Genomic DNA, 15,353 nt, shown 5'->3' on the forward strand with positions numbered 1-15,353 from the left:
TTAAGCCCATAGCACACTCAACTCAGGGTTGGAGTCAACCACGGGCCGTAAAACCCCACCTTCGCTGGGATTCGAACCCACATCTTCCAACCCGTCAGTCCGCGACTCTAATCAATCCACTACAGCGGCTAGTATTGTATTCCTTTTTTGTTACAACAGATCTCTGTGTGTGAAAATCACGCTGCTCTCCCCTTGGGGTGAGCATGTCACCACCAGGTATTACCACCCTTTTTAGATAAAAAAGATTTTTAATGCTTTATCTATCTGCAGGTGCATTTGTTTTGCTATCAAAGTGGATTTTCCTCCACAGTTGTGTCAGAGACATGCATTAATGTGTTTATTTATATCATATAATATCACAGATTGACATTAACTTAAAGTTGGGCCAACAGCAAAAGTGAGAGCTGTATGATCAATGGTTTCTCCATCGCAGTGGGAAGTCATATACAGCTTAGTCTTTCGTGTAGGATTTTGACTCTCAAATTAGGAGGCAAGATTGCGCTGGCTCTTAGTGCTGCAGCCATGTGGGCAAGCTGGCCTTTGGGAGCCATCCCAACACCAACTGTCCTAAAACCCTCTTGGCCGAGAGAGTGGGGATGTAACTTTGGCAAGACATTTTCCACTATAAGCAAATTCTATCCTAGATAGTTTGGACAGCATTTGCCTCCTCTGCTGTTCTGATGGTCCTAGTCGGACATGACTGACTATCATATATATATGTATATCATGTTTAAATCAACCATGAGCAATTAGCAAGAATAATGGACATGCCACAGTGTGACACAGCTATTGCTTGGTGTGTATTTAAACCATTCGTTTAGAGACAAAATGGTTAACTTAAACATCAGTGAGGATTTTTTTTTTTTTTCAGCTTGCATCCATATCCCTTTTCTTAAGTTTTAGGGTTAAAAGTTAAACCAAAGCTGATTCTTGATGCTCACCCTTCCTTGAAGAAAACAAGGACGAGTTTTTGATTCTTTTGGATGTTTCTGTTTATGTGTGTGGGTGTGTGAGATGGGGAGAGACTGACTGAATGTATTATGAGTGCTCTCATGTGTGCACAGCTGAGAAAATCAGTGTTTTATGCCTCTCTTTGGTGGTTTTGGGGGTTGGTTTGTTGTTGTTGTTGTTTTGGGGGGAGTCAAATTCAAAGGATTTGATATTATTTTTCCCTCCTTTTTTTTCTTTTTAATGGTCCATGCAAAGGGTACACCTCACTTCTTTGAGGTGGAATCCCTGCGTTCATTCGTGTGAAAGAGCTTGTAGTTTTTACAACCTTGTTTTTACCCTACTGTTTAGGCAACAATACTCCATTTTTGGGGGTTGGTAGATCTCACACAACTGTGGATTTTTAAACAATGTGATTTTAACAATGTGTGTGCGTTCATTTTCAGTCAGCAGATTTTTACAGCTGTTTGATATCCAGTCCTGCCCGTGAGGAAGAACAGATTGTGATATATATGTCTTTGCTTATGAAAGTATGTTTATTTGTGTTCCCTGTCATATTTGTTTTGAACGTCAGCTTTGGCAGCAGTATCACATTGGTTGTTCAGAATGAAAGGATGTCGTGTTCGTGAATTCAGTTTAATTACACATACTTAACTGTGACCCAACTAGTGCAGACTCCGGCAGGGGTCTGACATTCCTGTCCTGTGCAAACTACTATCCGCCTATGCGGAGAAAACGAAAGCAACTACGGCCGATAACCTCCCGGAAGTAGGTAACCTCCCCTTTGTCCTGCTGGCTAGCGCCCTCTTTTTCCGGCAGCCATCTCAACATCTGTTCCTGTGCACTTCATACGGCTAAGTTTTTTCGCATTTTCTATCTGTCTATCAATTCTTTGGCGTTGCTGTTTTGTGTCCAGTTATGTCTTGAAACAGGTCGCAAGATTATGTGGCTCGATTGGGATATCGGGCTAAAATTATAAGGCACGATCGCAGTCGATTCGTGATCACTCTGGGCCCTCTACCTCTGCCTCTCTCAACAACGCCAACCCCACACCTCCTCCACTTCCTCCGCTACCTCTGGCCGACTCGAGACCCCAGTTTTTTTTTTTTTTGTTGTTGTTTAGATTTGGTGACAGTTTTGCAAAACACGTGTAAAGAATGCCGTGCCATGATCATCATTAAGCGGCTGACTCAATCATACCTTGTCAGTGAAAGGCTGTCACCCTGAGATTGATTAGATTGAGCAGAGTCACTCGTCAGGGTATCGGTCAGCCTTCTTCCGAATGACTGGACGCTCAGTTTGATTTTCCAGTCAAACTTGGGAGGAAGGGTAGCGAAAGCGGGATTTGAACAAAGGGTACACCTCACTTCTTTGAGGTGTAATTCCTGCATTCATTCATGTGAAAGAGCTTTTAGTTTTTACATGTACAATGCAATAGCCGAATGGTTAAAGCGCTGGACTTTCAATCTGAGGGTCCTGGGTTCGAATCTCGGTGCACCTGGTGGGTAAAGTGTAGAGATGTTTCCGATCTCCCAGGTCAACATATGTGCAGACCTGCTAGTGCCTGAACCCCTTTCGTGTGTATGCACACGCAGAAGATCAAATACGCACGTTAAAGATCCTGTAATCCATGTCAGTGTTAGGTGGGTTATGGAAACAAGAAATATACCCAGCATGCACACCCCCGAAAACGGAGTATAGCTGCCTACATGGCAGGGCAAATAAGGAAAAAAAAACACGTAAAATGTTACATGTCTGTCTGAGTGTGTATGTGTGTGCGTCTGAAATCTGATTGAATGACACAGGAAACAAATGATGAGCGCCCAGTGGCAGCCGTCAGTCGGCTCTACCCAGGTAGGCAGCCTGTGGTGCAAATGTCCCTGTGTATGAAAAGCGCTTAGAGCTTGGTCTCTGACCGAGGATAGGCGCTATATAAGTATCCACATCAATCAATCAGTGTACAACCTGTTTGATATCCAGTCCTGCCCATGATTTTTTTCACTCCACCCAACCAGGTGTGAATGGACACCTGATTTCAGATAGTAAAAGGTTTAAAAAAAAGAAAAGAAAACCCACGTAAACAGTAAAGGAGAGGATTGGGACCCGCCTTCTTCTTTCTTCTTTCCGTTACACGACCAACATCGACTTGCCGATGACGCTGTCGTGGTTCATGCATGCTGGGTATTTTTGTGTCTCCATAACCCACCGAACACTGACATAGGTTACAGGATCTTTAACGTGCATATTTGATCTTCTGCGTGCGTATACACACGAAGGAGGTTCAGGCACTAAGCAAGTCTGCACATATGTTGACCTGGGAGATCGGAAAAATCTCCATCCTTTACCCATCAGGCGCCGTTACCGTGATTCGAACCCGAGACCTTCAGATTGAAAGTCCAACGCTTAAACCACTCGGCTATTGCCAAGCCTTAGACACAGCAGTGGATGTGACTTTGCTATACCCCTTAGGTTGTAAAAGGCTTTGAGACCTTAAACTTTAAAAAAAAACCCCAACTTTTATTGAGTTATCACAATAGATTTCACCATGTGGACTGAAATTGGCTCTGTCTCTCTCTCTCTGTCTCTCTCTCTCTCTCCCCATCGCTCTCCCTCTCTCTCTCCCCCCTCTCTCTCTCCCTCTCTCTCTCTCTGTCCCTCTCTCTCTCTCTCCCTCTCTTTCTCCCTCTCTCTCTCCCCTAGCCCTCTCTCTCTCTCCCCACCTCTCTTTCTCTCTCCCTCTTTCTCTCTCTCTCTCTGTCTCTGGAAATAGATCATGTCACAACATAATTTGTCTTTGCCTGTCTGTACAGGCATTTTTCTGCCAGTCAGAATACCAAGAGTCATCTCTCATCAGTTTGCAGAAATCAACTTTTTTTAAAAGGTACATCCCTATGGTGAATGTTTAGTACAAGTGCACTCTTGAACTTGAACATTTAGGAATGAGAATTCTGCAATTAACTGGTGCCAAAGAGTGCCCTCAAATGATCTTAAACAGAGACAATCCTAACCAAAAAAAAAAAGAGCATGAATCTAGTCGTATGAATTGACTCTTCTATATGTGTGTGTGTGTGTGTGTGTGTGTGTGTGTGTGCTTGCACTAATTATGACACTGTTTTATGATTTAATGTAACATCTCTGAACTTGACCAGTTGGTTAATGAATATGTTTACAATGGAAATGTTTTTTGGTTGTTTTGTTTCTTTGTTTCTTTGTTTGATTGAATGTATGTATTATACATTTATGTTTTTTTACTGTTTCAAATAATCCTTGGTGTTGTCTGTACCATTTTTTTAAGAAATATGTTGTAATAAGAGTATGGAGGCTCACTGTGTATTTTTGTGAAACATGGTTGTTTTTTTGTGATGGAGTGTACTTGTATGGAGAAAATCATATTTATTATAACTATTTTAGTCAGTAATATTGGCTTATGAAGATATTTTGAAACAGGATATATCTTTATTCTGTTTTTGTTTTTTCAGGAATATATTCTTCTTGTTTTTATCCTGTCGTTTAGGTAGCTATACTCTGTTTTCAGAGCTTGGATTTTTTTGATTTTTTTAAATTTTTATAACATTATAGTGGTGTTGTTTTGTTTTGTTTTGTTTTTTTCATTATGTTGAACTCTGATATAAAATGGTATGAGACTTATTATTTGGATACAATGAATGATTATTCAAGCCATGTCTGATAATAGTAATGTACTTATGCGGCATGGAATAGTTCAAAGGCTTTCCTTTTGACAAATTTTATTGATGTATTGATGCCATGTATATATTTATAGTGTGCCATTTTCACTCATGCATAATGTTATAACTGAAGGCAAACGTCATATCTGTCCAGCATATAGATAGGAACCACTATTGTGGTTCAATAATTCCTTTATACATAGCGAATCAAAAACAGAAAACATTTTTGTTGATATAGCTAGTCACTTTTTGAATCTCATTTTTTTACCTGTCATTTATAACAGCACTAAAGATGTTTTTTTGGGGTGGGAGTGGGGGGGGCTTGTACACCTAATTTAAAAAGAAAGATTTTTCAGTATTCATTATACATGCATTTACTGCGTTTGGGTCACATTGCTTAATTGTTCCTTACAAGAAAGAATTTGATACATACACATTTTGATCACAGCAGATGTTGCTGGCTCGAAATAAAGATTGAAATAGCACTGCAGGTGTGAACAGTATTTGAGCATTACCAACCAGAAATTTTGAAAAGAATTTTAAAATGGTAACAAAGAAAGGAAGTATCAGCTGAGAGATCTTGTCTTAACTCACTCAGTACGGCCAGTCCTCTCTTCTCCTCTACACAGACCCCTCGGATGTCCAGTGGGTGTCTGAATGACCCAACCTTTAGCTTCCGTCATCAGAATTGTGGTATTCTTTGTCAACATTCATGTCTTCAGTATAAGAGCCTTCTGCTTGCAATATTTTGATGATGATAATTGGGGTGAAACGCTGTTAACGTCGTCTCTTTCGCCGTCCATATGGAGAGAGTTAAACTGTGGACTGGAATCATGGCAATGAAGGGAAAAAGAACAGGCAAGCATCAGTGGAATTTTTAAAGAAAGGAAAGGAAGTGGGGAAGAAAAAGGCTGTTTACAATATTTACATATTTATTTTTGATGTGTTACTGGTACTTCTGCTGTGAGAAAATAAAAAATAAAAACAGAGCAAACAAAAAAATCACACACACACACACACACACACACACACACACACATGTATATGTAGAGAGAGAGATATGGGATGTTTTTATCCTCATCAACGTTTTGATTTGCACATGTGATAAAGTTGTGGATATTTTATACATCTTTTAATCAAATGAAATGAGTTCTATATTTGGGTGTTGTTGTTTGGGTTGTTTTTTTGTGTGTTTGTGTGGGGTTGTTTTTTTCTGTTAAGCCTGTTGCTCAATTAAGCAATTAAGATTTCATAATAATTTGAGAAAGATTGAAACTCCTCTAGGACCAAAGACTAATGATTATTCAAGTGAAGAGTAAACATACCAAAAGGATGACAGGATTACAAGGGAATTAAGCGAGTTATTTTGTAGTTTGTGCTGTTTATAGTGGTTGCTTCCCTTGCGCCTGTTCATTTTGCTCTTTAATGTTATGAGATGCAATGAATTGGTGAGTTGTCTTGAAAAGCGATTTCATCAATTCAGATTTTCTAATGCATTGCTTAGATTTAGATCAATTTGGAATATCAGGTACATTTTAATTTTCATCCAGTTATCACGAAACACGATTTTGTCTGTTCAGATTTGTATGTCGATAACATTTTTTTTAAATTAATGTATTGCTCAGATTTAGATCAACTTGGAATATCAGTTAGAACTTTATTTTCCATCCAGTTAGGAGCTCTGTCAGGCAAGCATTGACAATGATGTGTGCAATATCCAGTCTTGGTGATTTGTTACAGGTAATTTTTGTTGTTGTTTATTCTTATTTTTTTTATTTCATGCACATTTGTATGTCAGTATGGAATTTATCTGCTTGATGTGTCTAAAAGTATTTGTATACGTATGCATTTACATGCATTGATGTGTAAACTTTTTTGTTATACTATTTTATCAGTGACTAACATTTACATGTGGGGGCGGTATGGTCACGTAACAAGATCCAATGGCCTTTGATAAAACAGACCTCCAAGGAACTGTTTTGACAGTGAAGGGGACGGAGGGGAAGACAGAAAAAGAACAAAAATTATGGACTGACAACACTGTAGAATAGATAGGAAAAACCATGTGCAGAGACCCAGGTTTTGACTGACAACCCCCGAAAACTCCCGTGGAGAGATGGCCTAGAGGTAACGCATCCGCCTAGGAAGCGAGAGAATCTGAGCGTGCTGGTTCAAATCACGGCTCAGCCGCCGATACTTTCTCCCCCTCCACTAGACCTTGAGTGGTGGTCTGGGCGCTAGTCATTCGGATGAGACAATAAACCGAGGTCCCTTGTGCAGCATGCACTTAGCGCACGTAAAAGAACCCACTGCAACAAAAGGGTTTTTCCTGGCAAAATTCTGTGGAAAAATCCACTTCGATAGGAAAAACAAATAAAACTGCACACAGGAAAAAATACAAAAAATGGGTGGCGCTGTAGTATAGCGATGCGCTCTCCCTGGGGAGAGCAGCCCGAATTTCACACAGAGGAATCTGTTGTGATTAAAAAATTTAAAAAAAAGAAGGCAGAAAGAAAGCAGAGTATGGCTGCCTACATGGCGGGGTAAAAACGGTCATACACATAAAAGCCCACTTGTGTTCATGGGAGTTGCAGCCCACGAACAAAGAAGAAGAAGAAGACGACCGACAACCAACGAGACCAGTAGGAATTTGGTGAACAGTTCTGTGTGATGCTCCAATGACTCTTCACAGAGTTACAGAGTAATGGGAGAAGAAAATGATGTTTGGGTAGTGGACTGGTGGTGGTGGTGGTGGTGGTGGTGTTTTCAGCATCTCAGAATAATCAAGTGAACTGTTGTTTTTGTTTTTGTTAGGGTTTCTTTTAGTTGTTGTTTTGTTTTTTTTGTTGGTTTTTGTGTGTGTGTGTGTTGTTGTTGTTTTAACAGAGAGTGACTACATTGACTTTTTTTCTTTCTTTTGTTTTCTTCTTTTTTTTTCTTTCTTTTTTTTTTTTTATCTCGACAGCTTGTAAAGGTCACATGTCTTGAGATTAAGTATCCTGTTCATCAGCATTTGCTAAAAGCTGTCCTTCAGAAAATATTTGCTCTTCTGAGTATTTTTGATATTATCTAACCAGCATTTTTTTTTTTCCTAGAAAGTCTTTGTTTTTTATTTGTGGGTTTGGTTTTTTTTTTCCTGAATTTGATGATTGGACATTCATATTGTGTTGTATTCTTCTTTTTTTTATGCCAAGGAAGTGTGAGTTGCCCACTGGCATTTTTTTGTTATTGTTCTTTTGTATGCCTACTTTTATGTATGATTTTTGTGTATCATGTATAAAGTTGGTTTCCTGCCTGTTGGAGTGTTTCTCTGTCTCTCCATCTTAATTTCTGTCTCTCTCTTTCTCTCTGTGGCTCGCTTTCTGTCTGTCTCTTTCCCTTTCTCTCATTCTCTCTTTCTCTCTCTCTCTCTCTCTCTCTCTCTCTGTCTGTCTTTCTGTCTCTCTTTTCTCTCTCTGTTTCTTTCACTCTGTTTCTCTCTCTGTGTGTGTCTCTCTCTCTCTGTCTCTCTCTATCTCTCAGTCTTTCTCTCTCTGTCTCTCTCTCTCTAAGGATTTTTGTTGTTGGTGGTGTTGCTTGTTTGTAGTTGGAACCTTTTTTTTTCTTTTTCTTTTCTTTTTTTTTTTTTTTTTTTTAATAATAACTGTTCAGGTTTTGATCCAGAGACATTTTCTTGAAAATGAGGGTACGGAGGAAGGTTGTGGGTAGTGGAAGTACAAGGAAGTATTATTGTTGCATATCAGATCTTGACAGTCTCAATCCGTTCCATGAAAGTAGATCTTGTCCTATGCCGGCATGCTTTATTTCATTTTCGACTGGTCAGCAGCATCACAGATTTTTCTTCTTCTTCTAATGTTGTGTTGTTTTCTGCCGAACGTTTGAAATAAAGTATGTTTGTGTTATTACCCTTTGCCTGTGTAAGTGCTGTGTGTGTGTGTGTGTTTGTGTGTGTGTGTGTGTGTCCTCTTGTGCCTGTATATGTCTATAGATGTGAACATGCCTGTACACATGTGTACATGTGCGTGCATCCAATACTTTGGATTATCTCAGACTGTCGTAGATGTCAGTTCTACTCTTAAAGGTGAACAGCACATTTGTTTGAAGACACCAAGATCATTATGTGATGGTACATATGTTTAAAAGGAGTAAGACTGTTGTAATATTTCCTTGGGAAGACTGACACACATAATTATTTGGTGACAAAGATAATGGCAAAATTTACATTCATATTAAGGTTTGTGGATACAGTTGGAAAGGCATACAACAGACCGATAAGAAAATTGATAGGCAGACATTGTTCAACCATAAAAGATCCTTAGATATTCCTTGAATGAAGTAAAATACTTACTCAGTACGGCCAGTCCTCTCTTCTCCTCTACACAGACCCCTCGGATGTCCAGTGGGTGTCTGAATGACCCAACCTTTAGCTTCCGTCATCAGAATTGTGGTTTTCTTTGTCAACATTCACCTCTTCAGTATAAGAGCCTTCCGCTTGCAATATTTTGATGATGGTAATTGGGGTGAAACGCTGTTAACGTTGTCTATTTCGCCGTTCGTATGGAAAGAGTTAATATTGCCACTTATTAGATGCAAAATTTTAAAAGGTGAATAACTGATCATGGAAAGGTGAATAATTGATCAAAATTATTCATTCCCAGTGGAGCTTAACAAAATTTGGACGGCCAACAGTTCTAATTTGGACAGCTTCTGACGCCTTTGCAAAAGCGAAAAAAGTCTCAGTCTTGCTCCAGGTTTGGATGATCATCAGAGCATATTCAATTAGTGAAAATTTTCCTTCTGTAACCAGTGTTCTACAACATGGCGGGTGGTTCATCACAGAACGCCTTGTATGCTTGCACGTAATCCATTTGTGTGTGTGTGTGGTTTTTTGTTTGTTTGTTTGTTTTGGGGTTGTTGTTTTTTCAGCTTTACTCTGAACGCCAGATCAGCATTGGAAATAGATAACAATCTGATTCTCATTATACAATCAAATTTGCAAGCACATTCTTCACAGTAATTTTTTTAAAAACAACTCGTGCTCTACATATTTAGGCACTAGTGAGCTCCATTTGGGACAACCACGAACAATTTTTTAAGTTTTGTTACCGTGATTTATTTTTTTTTTTTAAATAGCAATTGAAATTGTTTTCACTTTTTTGGACAAGTGTACGTCTTTTGGATCGAGTAAACAACCATAGAAACGATGGCATAATATGATCTCTCATGCACACACACACACACACACACACGCTCACACGCTCACACACAGAAAAGAGGGTTTCACCATTGTAAGTAGACAACTGAGTTTATGTACATGTTTGGGCCATGAAATCTACCTCAAAATAGTAGCATGAAACCAAATAAACCAGGAACATACTTCATTTGTTGTTGCCACGGTTTTTTCAGGTGACTAACCTGACGATAAGAAGAAGACCAAAAGGATTCTAACCACGGTCACATGGAGCCACGTCACGTGTGTGTGTGTCTCGGGTGAGAGGTGGCCGGGGAGGGGGGAGGAGGGGGTGGGGAGTTGGTGGTGGGGGGATCTAGCAGTGTGCCCCTGTTTTGGCGTGGATCATGTAGTAGTTGCACCCGTCCACCACCAGCATACACCCTGGAGGTACTGGCACTCTTTGAGCATTGTTGCCCGCTTTGATGCCAAATCTGGAGACAGAGGGAGCACAATATATACATATATATATATATATATATATATATATATATATGTAGCCGAACCGAGTGGTTCTATTAGGGTACGGTACAAAAGACTTAACTATATATGATGATTTACTGTATAAAAGGATAAACAAGAATTCCCGCGCACAAGCCAGGAACATATAGAGGCCAGTCACAAATGGGTTTTTCTATTGTTTTATTTCCAATAGTTATGAGAACATAAGAAAAGACTTATAATGAGAGAAGAATAGAAGAAGATATAAGAAGAGAAGCTATAAGAAGAGAAGACATAAACTAAAGAGAAGAGAAGACATAAGAAGAGAAGACCAAAGAGAAGACAGTGCAGCGATATGTAGCGAGATGTCGGCCGTTGTGGGGACACACATGACAAACACACTGCTCGCAACACAGCAAGAGAGAGAGAGAGAGAGCAGCTCTGGTCAGATGACTGACCAGGTATGAAAATGACCACTCATCACTCACTGTGCCAATTTATGCAGGCTAAGCAGACCGCAAAGACAATCAGGTGACTTAAATTAAGATTATAAATTCATCTTAAATAATCAACACTTCATTTTATACTCATTATAAAGTAGGTGTTGAGCTCTTTCTTTTGCAACTTATCCGACGTAAATCGGTTCAGGAATCATTTAGAAATCTGTCACTGAACACCTTGTAAGAAACACAGTTGTTGTCAGATTTGGCCAGATTTGTGCTAATCTGTCACAGCTCAGCCAATAGCGTACCGCGACGAGCCATGAGTAGGTTGTCTGGCGAGGAGGACAAAATGATGTAAGCTGCTTTGCATTCAAACTGGGAGTGACGTCACACATTCTGTGTGCTGGTTAGTTGGGAAAAACGTCATCTGATGTAGCTCGTGTGTGAGCAGGTTTGGAGCAAGCATAGTGCTTGGTCACACACACACACACACACATATATATATATATATATATATATATATATATATATATATATATATATATATATATATATATGCACACACACACACACACTACACACACACACACGTGGGTACACACGCGCACACACTGCACGCACACACACTGTACACACGCACGAATCAGTTCAGTGGGCACGTACACACACGACACATACACAGTGACGTACGGCACACACCGTGGCGTACGCTCACGCACTCACGCACACACACACACACACACAGCGGTGAGAGAGAGAGAGAGAGAGAGAGAAAGGGAAAGAGAGACAGACAGCGGACAGACAAAAAGAAAGAGACAGAAAGAGAGACAGATCAGACAGACAGAAAGAGAGACAGAAAGAGAGACAGACACAGACAAACAGACAGAGATCCCAACAAAAGAAATACCCGCAGCAGTGCATCCCGCGGCGAGAGCAGGAACAGCTGTAGCAGTTATCAGTCTTCACCCGACGTCCGTAGTCTATCTTCTTCGGTATCACCTCGTCCGTCATGCAGTATCTCTCCATCCGTCCGTCTGTACACCACACACAAAAAAGTATCAACATCTTCATCATCGTCGTCCGAGTCATCGTTAGCATCATAATCGTCGTCATGATGATGATGATTTTTTAATCAGTCATAGCATAGTCCTCAGTCGGAGATCAAGCTCGAAGCGCTTTATTATTTTGTATTTGTATTTTGTGATTTTCTCTTTTTATCACAACAGATTACTCTTTGTGAAATTCGGGCTGCTCTCCCCAGGGAGAGCGCATCGCTACACCTGGCTACAGTGCCACCCAATTTTTTTTTTTTTTTTCCCTGCGTGCAGTTTTATTTGTTTTTCAGTCGAAGTAGATTTTTCTACAGAATTTTCCCAGGAAAAACCCTTTTGTTGCCGTGGGTTCTTTTACGTGCGTTAAGTGCATGCTGTACACGGGACTTCGGTTTATCGTCTCATCCGAATGACTAGCGTCCAGACCACCACTCAAAGTCTAGTGGAGGGGAACAAAATATCGGCGGCTGAGCCGTGATTCGAGCCAGCGCGCTCAAATTCTCGCTTCTTTGGCGGACGCGTTACCTCTAAGCCAACACTCATTGTATTGTATTGTATTGTATTACTCTTTTTTTGTCACAACAGATTTCTCTGTGTGAAATTCTGACTGCTCTCCCCAGGGATAGCGCGTCGCTACACTGAGAGCGCCTGCCACCCCCCCCCCCCCCCCCCAACCCCGCCCCCTTTTTTTTTAATTCTTCTTCTTCTTCAAATTTTCCCCTCCTCCCTTCAGTTTTAGTTATTTTCCTATCATAGTCGAAGTGGGTTTTGCTACAGAATTTTGCCAGGGACAACCTTTTCGTTGCCATGGGTTCTTTTACGTGCGCTAAGTGCATGCTCCACACGCCGGGATCAACTGGCCTCGGTTTATCGTCTCATCCGAATGACTAGCGTCCACCACTCAAGGTCTAGTGGAGGGGGGAGGGAGAAAATACTGGCGACTGTGCCGGGATTCGAACCAGTGCGCTCAGCTGGGGAGTAATCATGGCAGGAACTGACTCAGGTCAATGATTGTGGATGGTGTCTCCGTCACAAAAAAGTGACAGCCATGGAATGGAATCTTGTCCTTCGTGGTACCGGTGTCTGCTCTGTGCGGCGTGTTTCTCATTCAGTCGGGTTGCACGTGCTAAGAGCGACTGACCGGGCGTTAGCTTTTCAGTTCGGCCTGAGATGTGAACGTTTTCTGACATGTGCAACTGAGTGTGCACACTGACACGGTAGCCGGTTTGGCCGGCTGGATTTTGCTTTCCATGGTGGCGACCATGTGAGTGTTCTGATTATTTCCTGTTTCTAACAATGTCTTTCCTTTCTCTCTTTCCGTCTTTAGTTATCTGGGTTTTTTTATTTGTTTAATGTTCTTCAGCTTGGTGTATACATATCCTAATTGTTGCATGTTTGCTTTTTGTTTCAACAAAGCTTCTTTGATGAATATTAAGATTATACTATTAACACAAAGCCCAGCCAGTTGCTGACAGCAGCTGTCCAAGAATTGTGCTCACGTCGTCGTTCAGTGGATCAGTGGAAGATCCCTGCAGACCCCTGCTGCAATGCCAGTCAGGAGTACCGCCGTGTTCTGGCCTTGCTCAGATAGTCCTCGTCAAAGGACATAATTATGCCAGATTGGTTTTGTGGTGTTTGTTTGTTGTTGTTTTTTTTGTTTGTTTTTTTATACTAACTTTGCCCACCATCATTTTCTTTGTTCATAATGACCTTTCATAATTCTGAAGAAAAAAAGTGTGACTGGAATTTGTCGTAATTTGTTCTTCTTTGCTTTGATATGCTAAATTTCCGATTCTTTTAATGCATCCAGGGCAGCCGGTCTTATATATATAATCATCATTACACACACACACACACATACATATATATATATATATATCTTATTATTTTTCTCTCTACAACAGTACAAGTGCCTCACTCCCTCTTTCCTCTATACAATATGTGTGTGTCTGAGTGTGTGTGCGCTCGCTCGTGTGTGAAAGTGCCAGTGTATGGAGTTTGTGTATGTGTTCAGTTTCATATACTAATGTATTTCCACAACATCAGACAATAAACCAATTATCTTCCTTTCATCAATCATCAAAATAAAAACGGGACATAACATCCAGTGAGACAACAACGCAACATGCTTGGAGTGAAACAACAAACAGACGCACGTGATAGATAGACAGTTTAACTTAAAGCTTTTATACATGTAGACAGATATATTATTCAAAGAAAACTTACAAGCAAAACACTGCAAGAACATCCAAAAAAAAAAACAAACTTACTGCTCACTCGTCGATGCAGTGGTCCATTGAAACAGTCCGCCGTGACAGCCGAGATCACGCAGAGCACGAGCAGACACTGAAATGTGAGGTGACCCATTGTCGTCTTTGTCTTCCTTCTCCTTTCGCCTGTTGAGATCTGGACGTTTTTAGTTCCTCCTTGTCTTTTACTGTGTTACAGTTATCGCACCCAGGAGATAGTTGATTTTAGTTTTTTATTTTGATTGTTTATCTGGTTATGTTGTTTTACACTCCCTTCACAGATAGTAGGTGGTGACTGTTGTTGCTGATGGCTATGCCACTGCTCGTCTGTTGCTGCTGCTGCTGCTGAGTTTTACAGCTTTTATTGCAGTGAATTTGGTTGCAGTATTCGTAATATACTGTCCAAAAGAAGTTAAGGATTATGTTAAGCTTCTTTCCAAGTGTTCAGTTCTGAAAAAAGGGGAAGTTATTGGGAAAAGTAAACGATGGAAAGATTTTTTTTTTTTATTCAACATGAATGGTGGTATTTCATTTTCATCACTTATTCAATTGTTTTATATGGGTTTAACGACGGAAAAAATTAACATAAATGGTGATATTCCATTTTCATTACTTGTTTGTTTTATCGGGGGGCCGAGGGGGAGGAAGGGGCGGATCCTTAACTTCTTTTCGGCTGTATGAATTTTTTTTATTCGTTCTACGGATCAGAAACAGTCGTAAATCTTGCTCACCACCAACTGCTTAAGTGAAACAATAAGAATAATAACACCGTGTTTTGTTTGAGCCGTATGCTGTGGTTACGCCTAAAATGCCGCAATGGACCATTTGGCACGATTACACCGACACAAGCCCACCATTTTCGTGGTTATTTGAGGTTCTGCACAGCGTGACAAATGTGCTAACCACACCTCAATTATTCTATAATTTGGGTTGGTAAACATTTGGCAAGAAAGGTTAAACGGCTACATGCATCATATTATTACAATTATGCTCGGTGCCACGTCGTTTTGATGTCAAAGTTACGGCTCACATGATCCGGGCACATAATGGTTCTCGTTTATTTCTGTTCCGAGTTTCCGTATACTTACGAAAGAAACAATACCATGAGCGTCTTTTGTTGTTTGCTTCTTCTTGTTCGGTTGTTTTGTTGTTGTTGTTTTTATTTTTCGGGGGTGGGTGGGTGGGGTTTATAGCTATTTCAGATGGAGAAAATTGAATTCAATTTGAATTTCAGACGGAGAAAATTAAAAATAATTACGGACGGGTGGGTGTTCTGAAACTTAAGTGTCTGAGTGTGCGCCAGC

The 15,353-nt window shown here is 40.4% G+C and overlaps 1 protein-coding gene across 1 annotated transcript; it reads right to left on the reverse strand.

The window, feature by feature from the left end:
• Positions 1-9,920: 9,920 nt before the first annotated feature.
• On the reverse strand, positions 9,921-14,380 carry LOC143276188 (beta-microseminoprotein-like). The gene is made up of 3 exons (XM_076580629.1): positions 14,071-14,380; positions 11,656-11,782; positions 9,921-10,298 (listed from the first exon to the last, which is right to left on the reverse strand). Exons 1-3 carry the CDS (start codon positions 14,165-14,167, stop codon positions 10,181-10,183), a joined length of 342 nt encoding a protein of 113 aa, XP_076436744.1. The 5' UTR covers positions 14,168-14,380; the 3' UTR covers positions 9,921-10,180.
• Positions 14,381-15,353: the final 973 nt, after the last annotated feature.

This window comes from Babylonia areolata, chromosome 31 (genome assembly GCF_041734735.1).
Source record: "Babylonia areolata isolate BAREFJ2019XMU chromosome 31, ASM4173473v1, whole genome shotgun sequence".
Taxonomy (NCBI): Eukaryota; Metazoa; Mollusca; class Gastropoda; order Neogastropoda; family Buccinidae; genus Babylonia; species Babylonia areolata.